We start from the raw sequence: 19928 nt of genomic DNA, 5'->3' as shown, positions 1-19928 counted from the left end.
GTGAGATGGAGAGATTTTAGGCGGCTAAAGCTGTTGATATGAAGGGGAAAGGGAAAGGGGTGGTTGGTGATGTATTTTTGAGTCGTTTTGAGATTGGACAATGAAATTTGCAGCAGATTCACTGCTGAGTGGGAAGTCTTCAGAGTTTTGGATGCTTCAAATGTTGAAAAAGGGCAGCTTCTCTTGGTACATGTATTGCTGAATACTCATTATGTAGTGAAACAATGGTAAATACAGCATTTGGGTCATTGTATTTGGGAATTTTGGTGATGTATTACTAAAGTGGGAGCTATCCTTAATGCAAATGTATCAGATTTGATTCGTGCATATGTTGTAATCAGTACTTGAGACTGATATTTGCAGCTAAACATCTACTTCTTGGACACCTTGGAAGTACAAAAGTGTGTACTTGCTGTTACAATTCAGAAACCTTACTATTGACTGAAAGCATTCAGCCTTTAAAACCGGGGTGCACATTTGCAACTAATCTCCACATGTGCACTTGAAAGTGGCATCCCTGAAGAGGTTTGGTTTGGCAAACCTGCTTCATATGACCACTTAGGAGTCTTTGGCTGCAAATGCTATGTACATGTATCTGTTGATAGCAGAACCAAACTTGACATGAAATCTCATAGAGGCATCTTCATGGGTTATGGAGATGAAGGTGAAATGGGCTATCGAGTTTGGGTTCCAAGCATGAAAAAGGTGCTATGCAGCCGGGATGTGGTATTCAATGAGTCAAAGCTGCTGAAAAATGTCACAATCTAATGACTCGGACAAAAAAAAAGTTAAATTTCAGCATGATCAGCTACTTGGGCAGCCATTAGCCACTGAAAATTCAGCTCCTTTTGATGCTGATTATGACAATCAGCATATCATTATTGAGCCAGATGAAAATGGGAAGCAAGGGGATGCTGAACATCAGCTTGAGCACCAAAATTAGCATGTTGAAAATGAATTACAGCAGTCTGAAATTGTATTACAACAACCTGAATATGAAGTTCAGCAGTCAAACAATGAGGTCATTGACATTCCCTTCGATGCGGATCTATTACCTGATAACACAAATCATTGGGTAAGAAGGTCTGCACGTGTCAGAAGGCCTATAGAGAGATTTGATCCTTCTTTGGACTGCATTTTGCTCACGGACGAAGGTGAGCCTCTTACATATAAAGAGGCCTTATTATGTGAGTTAAAGAAAAAGTGGAAGCTAGCTATGTTGGAAGAAATGAAGTCATTGTATTAGAATGATACTTGGGATTTGGTTACATTGCCTAAGGATAGAAAAGCCATTCCTAACAAATGGGTCTATAAAATCAAATGTGTGGATGGCAAACCCAAATACAAAGCCAGACTTGTGGCTAAGGGCTATACACAAAACAAGAGCATTGATTTTCAGGAAGTGTTTTCTCCTGTTGTCAAAATGATCACTCTTCGAGTGTTATTTGCCATTGTAGCATCTATGGATCTTGAACTTAATCAGATGGATGTTAGAACTGCATTTCTGCATGGGGATCTGGAAGAAAAGTTGTACATGAAACAGCCCGAAGGCTTTGTTATACATGGAAAGGAGCATTTGATATGTAAGCTTAAGAGAAGCTTGTATGGTTTGAAACATGCTCCTAGGCAATGGTATAAAAAGTTTGAGGCATTCATGCTCTCACATGGATTTAAAAGGAGTAGTGTAGATCACTACTTATATATTAAGAAGGCTGATTATGAAAGCCTTATTATACTTGTGCTCTATATGAATGATATGCTTATTACTGGTAAGCATAAAAGCCAGATTAATGCATTGAAAAGGTAAGTGAATTCAGCCTTTTCTATGAAGGATTTGGGTGCAACTGAATATATTTTGGGCATGCGTGTAACACGAGATAGAGAGCAACAACTCTTATTTCTCTCACAAGAAAAGTACATCAGCAAAGTACTTGATCATTTTTCTATGGCTAATGCTAAATCTCTTGGTGTACCGTTTCCACCTTATCTTAAGCTTAGCAAAGCAGATTGCCTAAAAGATGATAAGGTAGCTAGTACTATGAAGGGTGTTCCTTATGCTTCAACTTGTGGTTCACTCATGTATGCTATGGTTGCCACCAGACCTGACATTGCTTATGCAATGGGAGTTGTAAGTAGGTTCATGTCAAATCCTAGCAAAGCACATTGGGAGGCAGTGAAATGTATCTTACGGTACCTTAAGGGCACACAAAGAAAATGTATTTACAATGGCAAGGGTACGTTAGATATGCAGGGGTATTGTGATGCAGACATGGCAGGTGATTTGGATACTCGCAAGTCTACTAGTGGGTATATCTTTACTTTGATGGGTGGGGTGGTTTCTTGGTGCTCTAGATTTCAAAAAATAGTAGGACTCTCTACCACTGAGGCTGAATATATTTCAACCCTTGAAGCTTCAAAAGAAGCAGTTTGGCTTGGTCGTTTGGTTAAGGATTTTGGGTTGCCCACCAAAACACTTGTACTTAGATGTAATAGCAAGAGTGTTATATGCCTGGCTAAGAATGCCATGTTTCATGCATGTACCAAACATATTGATGTTCGGTATCATTTTATCAGACAAGTTCTGGATGATGGTCTAGTCACCCTAACTAAGATAGAATCATAGGATAACCCTGCAGATGTTTCCACTAAAAGTCTTGCAAAGGCTCAACATGAGCATTGCATTAGACTTGTGGGAGTTGGTTAAAGGTTCGCTTAGGATCTTTACGCGCTCTCCCGTGTATATATTACTTCACACATATGAACCCACCCTAATGTGTGTAAGTGTACCGTACCCTAAGTATAAATAGATTATTTTATTCTTTGTGTGTACCACGTTGGTACACACCTATCCGTCGACTCACTCTCACTCTATCACTGTCAAACACTGTTTAGTTCAGAGTCATTGAGCTCCTCGATTAATGTGCCTGCTCTTAGCTCTCTTTCTCTATTTGCTTCCGCTTCAACTCTACAGTTGTATCTTTGAAACATGATGTGTGGTCTTGGATGTATCCTTCTTAGGCTGGATATACTTATCGCTCTCTTCAACATCCAAATATGTGGGCTAGATTGGATCAGATCTACATTTGTCAGAGTGATTCTTTTCTTCTTGCAGTTATTGATATGTGGGTGGAGAGACAGCATGTTTTATCAGACCATTATCCTTTGGTCTTGGAGCTGAAACAAAGACCTGTCCATGCCTTTAAGGCTCTCCTTGCTCGTTTGCCTCTTCATTTCAATGAATCCTTTCTGCTGCAAAATTAGTTTTTGGAATGTATTCACCAATTGATTGCTTCTTTAGCTCCAGGGTCCTCTCCAAAGGGATGGAAGCATGGACAGTTTTTAGGGACAATGTTCGATCGTTATCGCAATAGTATGGTATTCAGCATGCTTCCTCTTTACGCACTGAATTGTAGCATGCACAATCATTATTGGCCCACTCGTTGTCTTTGTGTTAGTCGGGGGACTCCATTGATGACTTGCTCATAACTCCACTGATGACTTGCTCACATGCATTGAATGGTTGAAAGGCAGAGTTCAATCTTTACAGGAAGAGGAATATGCTAAATACAAATTGTTGGCCAGAGTTTACACGACAATAACTGTCAATACCATCAAATTTTTGCTCGATTACACCAAAAATACGCTCGAGAAAATATTGTGTGTTTGATGGATGAGCCAAGTATTATGGTGACTGAACTAGCTTCTATCATTCAGATGTGTGTTGACTTTTATGCCTTCAGACTGGAAGATTGTTGGCATTTGGTTATTGCCTAAGGTTCCCTCTCCAACCTCCTTGAAACAATGGAGATCCATTTTTGTTATGGGTTCTTTATATAAAATCTTTTCTAAAATCATTGCCAATGGATTGCAGGAAATATGTCTGCATTTGGTTCATCCATGCCCATATGGTTTCATTAAAGGTCGGAATATAATGCACAACATTTTGAATGTTCAATTGGGGATTGTATGCTAAAGCTTCAGCTCAGCAAGTTGTTATGCTTCAACTTGATATTGAAAAGACGTTTGATCATGTTAGCTGGTCTTTTTTGCGGCAGCTAATGACCACCATGGGATTTGGGTCTCGTATGATTTCTTATGTGGATACCATTAATCGAGGAGTTGTGGCCCGCATCGCACTTAATGGAGGGATCACAAATGAAATTGCCTTATTCCGGTCTCTTTGGCAAGGTTGCCCTCTCAGTCCTTTGCTGTTTGCTTTAGTCACTCACCCGATGCTTTCATTGTTGGACAAGTTGGTCAATCAAGGTGAGATTGTGGGTCTGTCTCTTCCCAGTGGGGCTCAACTTTTGGGTCAATCTTTGGTAGATGATTCCTTCATGTTTCTTAAGGCTGATTGCTCGAATGTCAATCGAGCAATGGTTGCATGGAATATTTTTGCCATGGCATGAGGACTTCATATTAACACTCAGAAATCTATACTGCTTTCTTGCATGGAGAATGATTTGCAGGCCTTGGGTTGGCAAGGAATGGTGATTTCTAAGGAAAACATAACTAGACACTTGGGTTATCCTATTGGTGTGGATGTAGCTCCCCGTGCATTGCTGGATTGGATGTCATCTTGTATTCAGGATCGGTTCATGTACTGGAAATCTCAAGGCCGGCCTCTTCATGTGAGACTTAAGGTTGCTCAATGCATCATGATCAGTATGATTTCGTTTTTCTTGCCTCTACTTCCTTGGACTAAGAAGTTTCTTTTGGAATTGGTTCAACCTATCTGATTCATGTTGTGGAAAAAGAAAGGGAATCGCTTGGGCCAGGTGTGGATTTCATGGCAGTATATTAATACTCCTAAAAGGATGGGGGGAGCAGCTTTGTTGGATGTTAACTTGCATATGGCAGCCTTGAGGCTAGCTCTTTTGCATGCACTATGTATAGAGAGTCATCCTTGGTCAGATGTTGCAAAATTTTTTATAGAAAAGACTGGAATCTCTCATGGCAGCACGGTTATTCATGCTTCTTGGTGGCATGTGCTTAATTCCACATAATCTGTAAAGGTCTCCTAGTCTTTTCTTCTTTCTCATTTGATCGCATCTTGGCAGGCGATGTTATGTTTTGTAGTTTGGCGCCCTCGTGATTTTTGTAAGGAGGAGAATTCCATGCAAGGTGAAGTTGTGAGTACTTCCAGGTTGTTGGATTGGCTTGATAAAGAATTGCACAGAGATAAGTTTAATCGGATGGCTCGTTTGGGGTTGCAGACAGTCCTTGATGGTGTCATTCTTGTGACAAGCTTGCCTTTATTCTTTTCGGTGTATTCGTCAGCACTTCCGGGTACCTCGAGGTTATCACGACATTCGATTCTCATAGGTGCTCGAAGTTTTCCTTCCGCGCCTCAGTAGCCTTCTGGGCACGGAAGGGGGACACGATGTGTAGGGACTTTTTCCAGGTGCATGAGCCTTGCACCTTAGGAGTGCAGATACACAGCCTTTGAGATCAGTATGGAAGGACTCGTTCTAGCCCAGACGAGGTGATGGAGATTGCCAGACGCCTGTTCGAGCAGGAGACATCCTCAGCCAGAGGACAATAATGTAGACAGCAAGTTTGGGATCACATCCCGTCCCTCGTTACGGAGGAGATGGGGTACTCCCTCCTAGCCCCCTTCATAGAGAAGGAACTCGAGGAGGCCTTTTATACACAGGATGGGTAAAAATGCCCAGGAGAGGATGGCCTCTCTAAGGCCTTCTTCACTACCCTCTGGGAGAAGGTGAAGGACCCCCTACTGATGGCATTCCAAGATATTTTCACCTCAGGACAGATGATAGGGAGTCTCTTGGCAGGCCTTATCAATCTTCTCCCGAAAGGGGGAGACAGATTGGAGCTTTCCCAGTGGAGACTGATCACCTTATTGCCAGTGGCCTACAAGGCACTGGCAAAGATGATTGGTACGTGACTACACCCTATGCTTCCAGACATTATCTATGACACACGGACAAGCTTTGTCCAGGATAGGAGCATCCATCACAATGTATTCACTTTCTTTGAGGCGACAGAGTGGGCCCAGCATAGTGGGCAGAGAATGGCCGTACTACTCTTGGATTTCGAGAAAGCTTATGACAGGGTGGATTGGGATTGCTTAGAGGGCACCATGGTGAGCTTGGATTTCCCCCAGGCTTGGATTCGCGGGGTCTCCGCACTCTTCAGATCGGCCACTAGCAGGGTTTTCATAGGTGGTAGGCAGGGGGAGGAGTTTTGGCTGGAGAGATCGGTCCGGCAGGGTTGTCCCTTGGCCCTGTACCTGTTTCTACTCTTTGCAGAGGCGATGTCCCACTTTCTCAGGTCTCGGGTGAGCGGATTATACGGTCTCCTCCTTCCCGTGAGGGAGAAGACTGAGTTGCTAGACTCAAAGTATACAGATGATACAACACTCTACATTGAGGACGATGTGTTGATGCTGAAGAGAGTGAGGCTGGCTCTTGAGGTATTCTGTTCTGCAACGGGACCAAAAATCAACTGGCGGAAGTCGGTTGGTTTTCTCACAGACCCGGACTCTAGCACGGAGTGGGTCGTCCACCTGGGATTCAGATGGGTGCAGACCGTCCATTATCTAGGGTTCCAGGTGGGACTCGACATTACTTCTGCCCAATAGTTTCTTCTAGTCCTCGACTCTATTTAGAGGAAGCTTACCCACTGGAGCATGGCTCACCTCTCACTAGCAAGCTGAGCCCTGGTGGTTAATCAAGTCCTCCTAGCGACGGCTTGGTACATCGCCTCATATTGGTGTTTCTTGTCATCTTGTGTAGGGTAGCTTCGCCACTTGGCGTGGAACTTCTTATGGTCTGGGTTAGACGGCTCCAGGGATTCGAGGGCCAAGGTGGCGTGGGTGACCATCATACGGCATCGCTCAGAGGGAGGTCTTGGGATCATAGACCCAGAGTATCATTGGGCAAGCTAGTCGTTCGTGGTCTCACACTAGGAGGGCAGACTTGGAAGGTCCTACTGCAGGAGGGTCTTCAGGAGTGTAGATCGAGGCTCGGTGGTGAGTGAAGGCCGTCCTTGAGATGGATCTTCACACCAGCCCAAATCAACCCCCCCCCCCCCCCCCCCCCCCGCCCTAAAATCACCTTTCCTACGCAGCTTGCTCCAAGTGTAGCAGGGCCTCCATAAGGCCCTGATCCAGAGCTCCCCAGGCTGCCAGGAGGAGATAGACAGTCAACCGGTGATCTTGAACCTCCAAGTCAAAGATCAGGATGGGGCTCAGATTGGCGAGTGCCCCCACATCCCGTAGGCTGGGTGGGAGGCCGGCCCGTCTTGTACCGTAAGGACTTGGCGGAAGGTGTATAGGTTGGTGGGCAAGGAGGTATTGCGGCGAGCATAGGCTACCAGAGAGGAGTGGAGCTGAGGAGAAAGGAGATAGATGCAGCAATTCCTCGGGACTGGCTTGCTCTCTCGATACGAGAGTCGATAGAGCCTGGGGAGGTATGGGCCGCTAGGTTTTCTCCAGCAGGCACCCCCCTCCAAGTGGTAGGTAGAGTAGGCGGCGCTCCACCTGGGACCTTCTTCACCGTGCAGGAGGGGGGGCATCTGACTCTTGACTGGGGGCAACAGGATGAGGGGATCGCTGTCCTTTCGTGGAGGAGGATCCGAGTGATTGCCTGTAGGGGAAGACATGGTGACTGGACCCCTTTGTCTTCTGGGAGGAGTTCAAGGAGTGGCGCCTTTGGATCTGGGAGGGTAGGCCACTTGATGAGCTGGAGTGGGATCCAAGGGAGTGGCTATGGCTGGCCATTGTTGTTGTCGAGAAGCCACCGAGACTCTTGGAGTATATTGCTAGGATTGGCAGACACGCACTAATGCAGGAGGATATGGATTGGGCAGGGCCGTGTAGCAAGCATTGGGTGGAGCATGGCATTCCGGAGCCTTTCCGACGGACCTTCTAGTGCTGCCTATGGGATAGCTGGAGACCGAGGAGGGTATTATACTTCTTATGGCTAGTGGCACACGGAGGCTTGGCGGTGGGAAGTTTGCTTGCCCAAATGTACGAGGGAGTTTGTAAGCGCTGCACACAACAGCCTTTGGAAACCCCAAAACACTGCCTTTGGTCGTGCAAGGTGGCGCAACTAGTGTGGAGAGGAGCATGCTGCATCCTTCATCGCATGGCTCCTAGCCTTAGATACATCTCTTGGGGAGCTTTCTGCTGGCAAGCAGTCAGCCAGGGCCATCACCTTCTGTATGAGGTTGGGATGCAAGACACGATAGTCATTATCGAGGCCGGGTCGTGCGCAGTGGTCGGTTTGGAGGCTCTACCCATCCACCAAGTATTGGAGCCCACAGTAGGCTGCTTTGAAGTATGGGAGATCATAGGGAGTCTTACTGGATGGCATATCTGGAAGGCATGGTGTCAGGAGGTTTTTGGCGGAGAGAGACTTTCAGTACAGGCAACCTTAGCAGAGCTCTCGACCTCCATCATCCACTCCTTCCGCAGACGATGGGATCAGGTGTAGGGCAAGTCCAGGGCTTGTTAGGAGCCCCGTTGTCATTTCGTGTGCACTTGGGGCGGCCAGGACCTGTTTTTCGAGATGCAGGCAAGCAGCGCCAAATGGCATTACACCCCCCCTCCATGGCTTCTTGCCGCCATTCCCCCTAGACCACCCTGAGAGGCTTGTACATTTGATATATTTGCGACTCTGCATCAGCTCCAGTTAGTTTGTTAAGCATGAGCACTTCCTTGTATTCAAAAAATGTTTTTTTCTTGAAGTAATATAATTAGCCTCTCTTTATTTGCAAAAAAAGAAGAAGAACATGGATGTAGTATATGAGAAGGTCAAGTATGTACTACAAGGATCACATGAAAAGCAAAAGAGAGCAAGTGATTGCCATAGACATGTTTTGCAGTTTGCAAATTCATGTATTATTGCGTTTTGAAAAGGCAAGGAGAAAGATTAAAGGCAAATAGAGATTGTATCCAAAGTTGAGTATGCGTTATTATGGGCCCTTCCAAGTGTTGGAGAAGATAACCGATGTTACATACATGCTGAAATTGCCTCCACATTGGTGGATACATAATGAGATATTGGTACCCGAACAAAGTTTGGCATGTAAAGAGAGACCAAAGGATGCCAAGTGGATGGAAGAGCATGACTTGGCAGATGATCCCCTGTTGTTGCACTTTTACCTTGGTGCCTTTTTTTAGTTAGAGTGAGCTTTGGATCAAGCTTAGTTAAGCTCAATAGGGCAAGGTCCAAAGTTTTTCTTGATGCCCAAGGGAAAGATAGCACTTCCACTTCTCTAATGATGGACAGCTCTATTATAGAGGGATCTCAAATATATAGAGTTTGCATCCTAGGTATTGTATGTTGACCGTACTTCTACCATGCTATCTTTGTTGGATAAGTTGGCTAATGATGGGGAGATCATTGGTTTAACTCTTCATAGTGATGCTCAACTTTTGGGTCAATCTCTAGCGGATGATTCCTTTATGATTCTTAAGGCTGACCAAACCAATATGAATAAGTCAATGGCTGTTTGGAGTCTGTTTGGTTTAGCTTTGAGGCATCATATCAATAGTCAGAAATCTACACTAATTTCTTGTATGGAGACAAATTTGCAAGTTTTGGGCTGGCAAGAGTGGTTGTTTCTAAAGGTGAAATTGCTCAACACTTGGGTTATCCCATTGGTGTGGATGTGCCTTCTCAAGCCTTGTTTGATTGGATGCCTTCTCCAGTTCATGACACACTTATGTATTGAGAATCTTAGGGCTGGCCTCTTCATATGCAACTAAAAATGGCACAATCTATCATGATCAATATGGTCTCATATTTTTTAACCAAGAAGTATCTCTTGGAATTGGTGTAGCCCATGTGCTTTAGGTTGAAAAAAAAGAAAGGGAATTGTCTCGGTCAAGTTTGGATATCTTGGCAGCATGTTACTACAAAATGGTTGGGTGAGGCTGCTTTGTTGGATGTCAATCTCCATATGAGAGCTTTGAGACCGATTCTTTCTCAAGGGAATGAGCGTAAGGTTGTCTCGAGTGCAAATGCAAGTTATAAATTCAACAATTGGTATCGATGAGACTACCAAGGCTGTAAGGCTTGTGAAGCAACCCTTTGTAGGTTGCGTAAAGCATCTCTAAGTGCATAGTGTCTGTGAAAGCATACGTATGTGGTATGTGAATTCATGCTTGGTTTTGTTTTTTGGCTGTCAGTGTTAATGCGGTACAACTTGATTTTTTTGAGGCTTCTACTACTGTTTCCAAATGAACAAGCAAGAGTTAAGTGTCCTTAAGATGTGATTATTTAGCCATATTGTGCAAGAGGATTCTTCATTGCTTGGGTACCATTATGGACTCATACTAATGTCATATGAGATGCCTTCACTCGTGGATCCTTCGCCATGCTTTTTAATGCACTTGGTTGTGTTGCTATCTTGTGTGCCATTGCCAAATGTATGTTGGTTTGTTATGTTGGGCATTATTATTTCATTTTTAAAAACACTGCTATTTATGCGTGGCTTTGGGGTGAGTGAAACTTGCCATGTTCTTCCATCTCTAGATTCTCACATGCCAAGCTTGAGGTTGTTAGCTATGGTAGTGCAGATCATGTGCATTTTGGGCAGCGTCATGATCTGCTAGAGGCTAGAAATTCCCTTCTCTTGCATCTCGGTGGTTGTGTATAGCAGATCAGAGTTGTATTTCTTCTCCTCTCTCTGACACACAACCTTCTTACTGAATTTATGTTGTTTCGGACCCCATGAAGCAATGGAACAACTTGTTTTCTATGCATGCAATCACTCTCAGGGCAGTGAGCCAAGTGGTGATGCTTGTAGGCACCTGCTGGTGCACTTTTGGGACAGTTCTGTTGTGAAGAAAATCACTGTTGGTGAGAACAAGACTACATGAATGCAATAGGACAAAGGTAGGATCATTTTTGTGAATTTTCTTAGGGAATTTGGGGCCAAATAAGTTACTATTCTGCAGATGTGGTTTTAGGGTTTACAGGGAGATTTGGAGAAAATGTTTTTTGGATTGTTAGAGAAGACACGAGTGCCTTTAGCATTCATCAAATTTGAAGCCTGAAGCCACAATCAGCTGCAAGTCAGCTGTATGTACATTAGACAGCAAGTTCATTTGTAAGTAACTTCAAGGATGGGAGGTCTAGAAGTTATGCAATCCTTCTAAGAGCTGTGTGCTGGTTTGTGTTGCATATTGGCACCTGCTAGAGTGCTTTAGACTCAGTTTTGAGACAATTTTGCCATGTGAAATGATATAGTTGGTCGAGCAACCATGGACAGATGCACTAGGGCAGTTTCGAGCTGAGATTGAAGAGCATGCACTGAGGATGAAGTGTCATATTTCTGGACTGATTTGCTGCAGATAGATTAGGGTTCTCAGAAGGGTTTGTGAGATGGAACTTTGTACTTGATCATTAACAAATCTCAAGCTGGACCATGTAGAGTATGTCCATCTCCCACCTCATAAATGTCCAAAGTGGTTCTTGGAAGTGCTCAGTTGCCATGATGTATTTTCAAAACCTCAGGTTGACATTGAATAATTATTTATTTGAATCTAAGTGGTTTTTTTTGCTCTTGCAGTACATTTTATTTTGCACTTCATGAAGCCATATGCCCTTCAGCAGTCTCCGAGGCTTCCATGCAGGTAAGTAACGTTCAACAAAGGAGGCCTTGTAGGCTCACAATTCTGCTTATGTATGTAGGCCATTCATTCCCATATACTCATGAAAACTGTTCCTCCTTGCAACTCCGTTGCCTAAGCTGTTTCTCTTTCAGGAAGATCCAGTGGTTGCCTATGTTAGGGATGCACATGAACAAAAGCGCAGAGTTCTTCTTGCACAATGGCAAAGATCAGAACGTTGGCAAAGAATACACCACCTACCTGAAACTAGTGACAGAGAACAAAGTAATGCTGGAAGTTCTATCAATAAATCAACAAAGTCATCTTCCAGTCAGCCAGGTTTTGAAAATGATGCTAGTCAGCTGTCAGAGGTATGGATGCCAGCTGTAAACAATTGAAAAGTCCAATTCTTTATCTGTTTGTAACTCTAAACACACAACTGGTGTTTGGAACTTGTGTACTTTCAGGAAGAGGAGAGCTTCGCTCATTTTTCTGACCAGATAATAAGAGAAACCCGAGGTGCAGAAGGGGATGAGACTGTCCAGCCAAGTAAACGGGAAAATATTCAGTTCCTTGAAAGAAAAGCCACAGACTTAGGCTGGATAGGAGCAACAGAGGGCACTGTTACACAGGAACTAATGGATGTTGCTGTGGACAGAGATGTACCTGATCAGGGCACTGCAGAGGAAGCTGATGTTGCGGAAGTCAGTGGTCTGAAAGGCGATGCAGACATTGCCAAAGCGATGGAGAGTGGTGAGTATGATACTGAAGTTGCAACAGATTATGAGGTTGCTAGGAATGTCGAAAGCCGTTTAGCAGGGAATTTACAGGTTAGAAGTGAGAATGAGGAGATGATTTCCACTAGGCAAGAAAACTTAAAATTTGAAGAAGATTTTCCTCCTGACAAAGATAACGACTTTAAGTTTGAAATGAAGGTGAAGGATATTGAGATAAATGAAGCAGCAGACCCTCGAGTTCAAGACTGTCAGACATGCATGGATTCCAACCAATTGGAGGAAGAAAATGCCGAAGCAGGACCAGCAAATTCTCAAATTGATACAGGAATAAGGACAGTGGCAGAAAATAGACAGCAGAGTCCTCTAAGTGGTGTAGAATTGACTCAGGCATGGGGCTTGGAAGAAAACAGTCAAACTATTGGAAGTTGCACAGTCCAAAGTATCACTTCGGGAGTAGCAGGTGAAGAACTCCAGCCGAAGAAGCGTAAGAGAAATATAATGAATGATCAGCAGATGGCTATAATGGAGACTGCACTCCAGACTGAACCAGAAATGCACAAATATCCAGACCTTATTATGCAATGGACAGACAAGCTCAACACGATGGTAAGGGAGCTTCCTTGCAAGAAATGTCAAAGAAAATAATATACCTGGTCAATCTTTCTTGAAGTTTCAAAAGGTTTCATCTTTGGTTTCTTTAGTATTGTTGTGATCGGGTGAAATTTTATAAGCAGCGCTGATCGGATTGGGCTTGAATTTCTCCAGGGCCCAGAGATTTCATATCAACAGCTGAAGAATTGGTATGTCCCCCAATTTCTTTGCAAGATACATACACTAGAATAGGAATTTCTTGCAATCTTAAACAGTCGTTTTTACATCCTGTCACAGGATCAATAACCGAAAGGCATGGGCCTTGGAAGAAAATAGTCAGGCTATTGGAACTTGCACAGTTCAAAGTATCACCTCTGGAGTAGCATGTGAAGAACTCCAGCCGAAGAAGCGTAAGAGAAATATAATGAATGATCAGCAGATGGCTGTAATGGAGACTGCACTCCAGACTGAACCAGAAATGCAAAAATATCCAGACCTTATTATGCAATGGACAGACAAGCTCAACACCATGGTAAGGGAGCTTCCTTCCAAGATAGGATGAAGAAAATAATAAATAGACTTGGTGTGGCTTTATTTTAGTTTTAAAAGGTTTCAGCTTTAGTTCTTATTAGTATTGTTGGGGTCAGTTGAAAATTTATAATCAGCTGATCGGATTGGGCTTGAATCTTTGCAGGGCCCAGAGATTTCATACCAACAGCTGAAGAATTGGTATGTCCCAAGTCTCTATACAACACAAGACACATATACTCCAATGGAAATTTCCTGCAACCTGTAAATCTTAAACCTTTGTTTTCTATCTGGATGTCATCCTGTCACAGGATCAATAACAGAAAGGCTAGGCTGGCGCGACAGGCACGAGATACACGCGGGGTGGAAGATGAGGTACAACTATCTGCCCATGATCGTGAAGTCATTTCATCCTTGAAGGCGGCTGTTCAAGTGAAACCTGCACCTGGAAGCAATGCTGACAGTGGGAGTTCAAATGACCCCAAGGGAGCTATATGTTTGGACAATAATAGTAGAGATTCTGGCAGTACAATACAAATTAGGAAACCTTCAGTAAGCACTGGTATCTCTCAATGCAAACTGGCTGCTGAGCATGTAGCCAGTAGAACACATTTGAACTTGGATATTAATGCAATCAATTAAAACAGATGTAATGCTGCAAGCACAATCATCAGCTTTGTGAGATTAATCTGATATCTGTTCCCTCTCGCAGATCAGCATCAGTTAAATTTGTGAAGTGTGAGGGTGGCCAGGTGTCTCTCTTTTAAACAGAGATGGCAAATAAGTTGCCAGTGGATTAGTGGGTCAGGTCGAAGGGCTCTGGCAGGGTAATCAATCAAAACACAGGAATTTGTGTTGTGAAAATCACTCATCTAAATGTGCACAAAGAATATCCATCAAACTTGTCAGGGCACACTTTTGAAGGAGGCTGAGAATTTCTATGGACAGTTGCTAGTTGCTTGAGATGCAAAGCGTTCAATCTTGATAAGCTGATTACTTTGCAACTGTTAGAGCCAAGCTATGCTATTGAATATCAGTGTGGCGGATTCAATCTGAGCACAACAGAGGTGGTTGATAGCTTCTGGTGGTTGGTAGATTCTGGTGCTTGATCTCAAGGTTGGACAATGATGTCAACAGGTTCTGAGGCTGAGTCCCCGCAGGTGGTTGACTCAAGGCTCAAGGTCCATCTCCAAGTATCCTTTTCAACTATGGCATAAGCTTAAATTTTGGATGTCACAGAATCTGGGACTAGAAGGGTGGCTTGACCATATGGTGGAGTGAGTGGCTTGGCCAATTTTCAACCTTGCAGTCAAATGGCAATGGCTGTCAGGTCCTGTATGTATCACAGGTTTAAAGATAGAATCACCAAACAGGGCTATCAGAGTACAGCTTTTCATTCCTGGTGCTGGATCCAAACCAGCAAAAGTACAAATTAAACCAGCAGCCTTTCTCCTCACTGAAAAAACGGTCTCATTGTAAATTTTGAGGAACATCCTGCCTCGCATCATTTTAAGGTACCAAACAGTGTTACGTTTGCAAATTGCAAGTAACACTTGTAATACAAAATTGTCAATTGCCCTTGTGGTTGTGAAGAGGAAACCCACAGCTTCATATGTATCATAGGCCCTCTCGCTGCTAAATGTATATACTAAGCACACTGATACAAGAGCAGGACACTTCAAGGCATTACAGTCTGTGTCTCTCGATTTAAGATCTTAATGTGCCTTCATTCTCTTTCTCTATCACCTTGTTACGTAACTTCATATTTGGAACCCTCAAATTAGAGTCCGTCATCCTTTACAGCCTCACATATAAACTGCATCAAGGAGACATTACCAAGCCATCAATCAAACCGGATAAGTCCAGCAGTTTGAATATTGAGTAGGTAATAGCTTGCTTGCTGTGGATCTACTTGAAAGAACTTATCGAGTCTTACTTCCTCAACTCCAACGGCGGTGCCAGCGTTTACCCAATACTTTTTCATATTCAGATTGGGAAATATATTTATTTAGTGAACCACACATGCTCATCTTTTATTTTCAATTTGCAAGGGTTATTTGCTTCATATGTTTGCACAGTGGACTAAAATTAAGAAGCATTTTCATTTTCATTTTCAAATACATTTTTGTGAAGACTATTATGAACCTTGAACCGGCTATAGGATGAAGTGAGCTCTTTCTCAAGGACGGTCTGTCCGTGCTATGCCAAAGTTGTTGCCAAAAAACATCCCAAGCTCCATGTTTACGTCTGGCAGGTGTATTTGAGAGCATGATTATGACTTCGCAATCCTCAAGTTCTTCCAGTCGACCCAAAAGCAATATATTGCCTAGGGTTATGTCCAGCCTTGATCTATTCTAGGAAATGTTGTATTTACCAATGATTAAACCCTTTGTGGACATCACCACTGGTGGCTCTACTCCCAATGAGTGCTTTCTGTTATGCACCCCGATGGAAGCGCCCAAGTTTCTCCTCCTTGCTATGCACCCCGATGGAAGCACCCAAGTGTTTCAGATTGGAACTTTGAAGTGCAAACATGTAAAATGGCATAGAAATAGCACATCAAAAAGACATAACGAATTAATAAGGAATCCTTGTATTCATAAATAAAAAGATGCAACACATAAAGAACACCCTTGGACTATACACTCGTGATGTTGCATATGTGAGGGTTCGCCATAGAGTATGGGGCCTCACTTATAGTATGCCTTAGTCGAATGCACCACTACTTTCATATAGGTGCATTTGGCTCCAACTCCAATGCATACCGCAAAGCTTCAAATGGGGGAAATAAGGATCCCATAGTCTCCCCTACACTATGGATTGCTGTCCTCAGTAATCTAAGGAATGTTTGCTTTTGACTCATCACGAGATCTTAACACAATTCATCCTATCAAATTGGCTAGTGTTTGTCAATCGACTTTGACTCATGTGCGGAGTCTTAATACAACTCATTCTTTTAAGCTAGTTAGTGTTTGTTGCTCTACAACTTGGGGATTTAACACAACTTTTCCTATCAAACCCGTACGTGTCTGTCCATCTAAACTCTCTTCTTTTATTCATTCTTATTCCAATCCACCTTCAGCTCAATAAGGTTTGAGGAATGGAGGTTTCAAAGTCCTAACTTGTGTCTTCATGTCTCTTATGACTTTGCATACCAAACTTTGTAGACATAGTCCCAAGCAATTGCATTGTTGGGATCAAGGTGTGGTGTTGTCGCCGTGCTACAATGGCTTGAGGGAGTTAGTCCATTGGGTTGCTCCTTGGGCAGTTTCTGCCTTTCTTCTTGGCTTGCCTTGGGCCTTGGGGACTTGGGTTTCATGGTTTGTTTGCCATGATACTTTGCCTTTATTTCCAAGTAAAGTACTTAGGTATTTCCATTGGCCTCCTTGTCAATTTTTTATTTCTCACCTTGAACTTGGACAAACTAGTTGGTATAGCTTGTCTCTTCACACGGATGGTGTAGTCTTGGTGCGTGGCACATCTTTGAGGGCTCTCCTTAGTCGGATCTTGCTTGATATCTTTGCCTTAAACAAACTATTTAGAGCAGTTTGTCTTTTTGCATGGAAGGTGAGATCCCATCACATAGCACTTTTCTTTGGCTCTCTTTAGCTTCATTTGGAGTTGAAGTTCTTTGAAGGGTATGGACTAAGTCGTCACACTTACATTGGATTCTCGACATTAGGAGTAGAGGTACCATCCAAGTGATTGGGCTAACACCCATGTTTGGAGTGATTGGACTGCCACAGTTTCATAGGATTGGAATGTCACTGCCTTGCATTACTTGTGGCCTAAAAGTCGGGATCTCAAACTTTACCAATATTGTCGAGTATGGTCCCAATGAGTTCCATAGCCTTAAGACATTCACCTTAAGTGAGTTGGAGGGTACTGCCTTAAACAAACTATTTAGAGCAGTTTGTCTTTTTGCATGGAAGGTGAGATCCCATCACATAACACTTTTCTTTGGCTCTCTTTAGCTTCATTTGGAGTTGAAGTTCTTTGAAGGGTATGGACTAAGTCGTCACACTTAGATTGGATTCTCGACATTAGGAGTAGAGGTACCATCCAAGTGATTGGGCTAACACCCATGTTTGGAGTGATTGGAGTGCCACAATTTCATAGGATTGGGATGTCACTGCCTTGCATTACTTGTGGCCTAGAAGCCATGATCTCAAACTTTACCAATATTGTCGAGTATGGTCCCAATGAGTTCCGTAGCCTTAAGACATTCACCTTAAGTGAGTTGGAGGGTACTGCCTTAAACAAACTATTTAGAGCAGTTTGTCTTTTTGCATGGAAGGTGAGATCCCATCACATAGCACTTTTCTTTGGCTCTCTTTAGCTTCATTTGGAGTTGAAGTTCTTTGAAGGGTATGGACTAAGTCGTCACACTTACATTGGATTCTCGACATTAGGAGTAGAGGTACCATCCAAGTGATTGGGCTAACACCCATGTTTGGAGTGATTCGACTGCCACAGTTTCATAGGATTGGGATGTCACTGCCTTGCATTACTTGTGGCCTAGAAGCCAGGATCTCAAACTTTACCAATATTGTCGAGTATGGTCCCAATGAGTTCCATAGCCTTAAGACATTCACCTTAAGTGAGTTGGAGGGTACTGCCTTAAACAAACTATTTAGAGCAGTTTGTCTTTTTGCATGGAAGGTGAGATCCCATCACATAGCACTTTTCTTTGGCTCTCTTTAGCTTCATTTGGAGTTGAAGTTCTTTGAAGGGTATGGACTAAGTCGTCACACTTACATTGGATTCTCGACATTAGGAGTAGAGGTACCATCCAAGTGATTGGGCTAACACCCATGTTTGGAGTGATTGGACTGCCACAGTTTCATAGGATTGGAATGTCACTGCCTTGCATTACTTGTGGCCTAAAAGTCGGGATCTCAAACTTTACCAATATTGTCGAGTATGGTCCCAATGAGTTCCATAGCCTTAAGACATTCACCTTAAGTGAGTTGGAGGGTACTGCCTTAAACAAACTATTTAGAGCAGTTTGTCTTTTTGCATGGAAGGTGAGATCCCATCACATAACACTTTTCTTTGGCTCTCTTTAGCTTCATTTGGAGTTGAAGTTCTTTGAAGGGTATGGACTAAGTCGTCACACTTAGATTGGATTCTCGACATTAGGAGTAGAGGTACCATCCAAGTGATTGGGCTAACACCCATGTTTGGAGTGATTGGAGTGCCACAATTTCATAGGATTGGGATGTCACTGCCTTGCATTACTTGTGGCCTAAAAGCCGGGATCTCAAACTTTACCAATATTGTTGAGTATGGTCCCAATGAGTTCCGTAGCCTTAAGACATTCACCTTAAGTGAGTTGGAGGGTACTGCCTTAAACAAACTATTTAGAGCAGTTTGTCTTTTTGCATGAAAGGTGAGATCCCATCGCATAACACTTTTCTTTGGCTCTCTTTAGCTTCATTTAGAGTTGAAGTTCTTTGAAGGGTATGGACTAAGTCGTCACACTTAGATTGGATTCTTGACATTAGGAGTAGAGGTACCATCCAAGTGATTGGGCTAACACCCATGTTTGGAGTGACTGGAGTGCCACAGTTTCATAGGATTGGGATGTCACTGCCTTGCATTACTTGTGGCCTAAAAGCCGGGATCTCAAACTTTACCAATATTGTTGAGTATGGTCCCAATGAGTTCCGTAGCCTTAAGACATTCACCTTAAGTGAGTTGGAGGGTACTCCAAGGTTTAATTGGCAAGGTTTTGTTCCACGAGACTCAGTTATCTTGATCATACCGTTTTGTGAGTATTCCCTCTTCTTCTTAACTTTCTTCCTCTTATTTTCTTCTAGATACCTAGAGTTATTATCATTCTTCTTACCTTTTTCTATCTTCTCTTCTTTGCCTATCTTCTATGGTACTATCTTTTTTTCAATCTCTAGCCACATGTTTTATTCTCTCATCTTTTGCTATCTTGGCTCTGGCTCCATCTAGCAACTCTTTACTTCGTCTTTCATATCATCTTCTTCTATTTGTTCCCATACTCTCAAGATTCTATCTTTGAACTCTCCACATAGCCTATCATTGTTGAACTTTATTGGGTTGGTTGTTTGTTGAGGTTGGGGTTGTTGGGGATGAGTTGTAGGTGTTTCTTGACTTGGATTGAATATATCCTCTCCCTTCTTCTCTCCATCACCTATCTTATTGTATAAGTTAGGGGTTTCACCCATGCATAATGAAGTGTTGGCTCCATGTAATTCATCATTTTTATCATCAAAGGTATCGTGTGCCTCCTCTCCCTTCTCTAACTTCACTTCTTCTAACATTAGCTAATCTTCAAGCTAGGCTACAACTTGCAGGTGCAAAGGCGCCTTCTCCCATGTCCATCCATCTTCATCTTTCTTCTTGTAGCATAATTTCTTCATGATCTCTTCTAGCTTTATCCTAGCATCATCTAGCTTCCATTATTCTCCTTTTTTAGAGTATAACATCTCTTTTTCTTCTTCTTCTTCTTGGAT

At 43.1% G+C, this 19928-nt stretch overlaps 1 protein-coding gene across 3 annotated transcripts in view; it reads left to right on the top strand.

Moving 5' to 3' along the window:
* Positions 1-15454, top strand: part of LOC148038109 (sequence-specific DNA binding transcription factor ATNDX) — a 147770-nt gene extending 132316 nt beyond the window's left edge. Inside the window, exons 13-20 of one of the 3 annotated variants that reach the window (XM_087669074.1) lie at positions 11545-11608; positions 11740-11955; positions 12052-12927; positions 13087-13121; positions 13210-13444; positions 13607-13641; positions 13752-14002; positions 14153-15454. In XM_087669074.1, coding sequence (XP_087525200.1) covers positions 11545-11608; positions 11740-11955; positions 12052-12927; positions 13087-13121; positions 13210-13444; positions 13607-13641; positions 13752-14002; positions 14153-14175 — 1735 coding nt within the window. In that variant the 3' untranslated portion in view covers positions 14176-15454. Of the gene's footprint in view, positions 1-11544; positions 11609-11739; positions 11956-12051; positions 12928-13055; positions 13122-13209; positions 13445-13606; positions 13642-13751; positions 14003-14152 lie in introns of those variants that run through there. The other 2 variants (XM_087669082.1, XR_015689053.1) reach the window with 2 other exon arrangements.
* The last annotated feature ends 4474 nt before the right edge of the window (positions 15455-19928 follow it).

Source organism: Lygodium microphyllum, chromosome 3 (genome assembly GCF_053477565.2).
Source record: "Lygodium microphyllum isolate KBCC chromosome 3, Lygodium_microphyllum_v1.1.10, whole genome shotgun sequence".
NCBI lineage: Eukaryota > Viridiplantae > Streptophyta > Polypodiopsida > Schizaeales > Lygodiaceae > Lygodium > Lygodium microphyllum.
The sequence above is the reverse complement of the archived record's forward strand: the minus strand, read 5'-3'. Positions and strand labels throughout refer to the sequence as shown.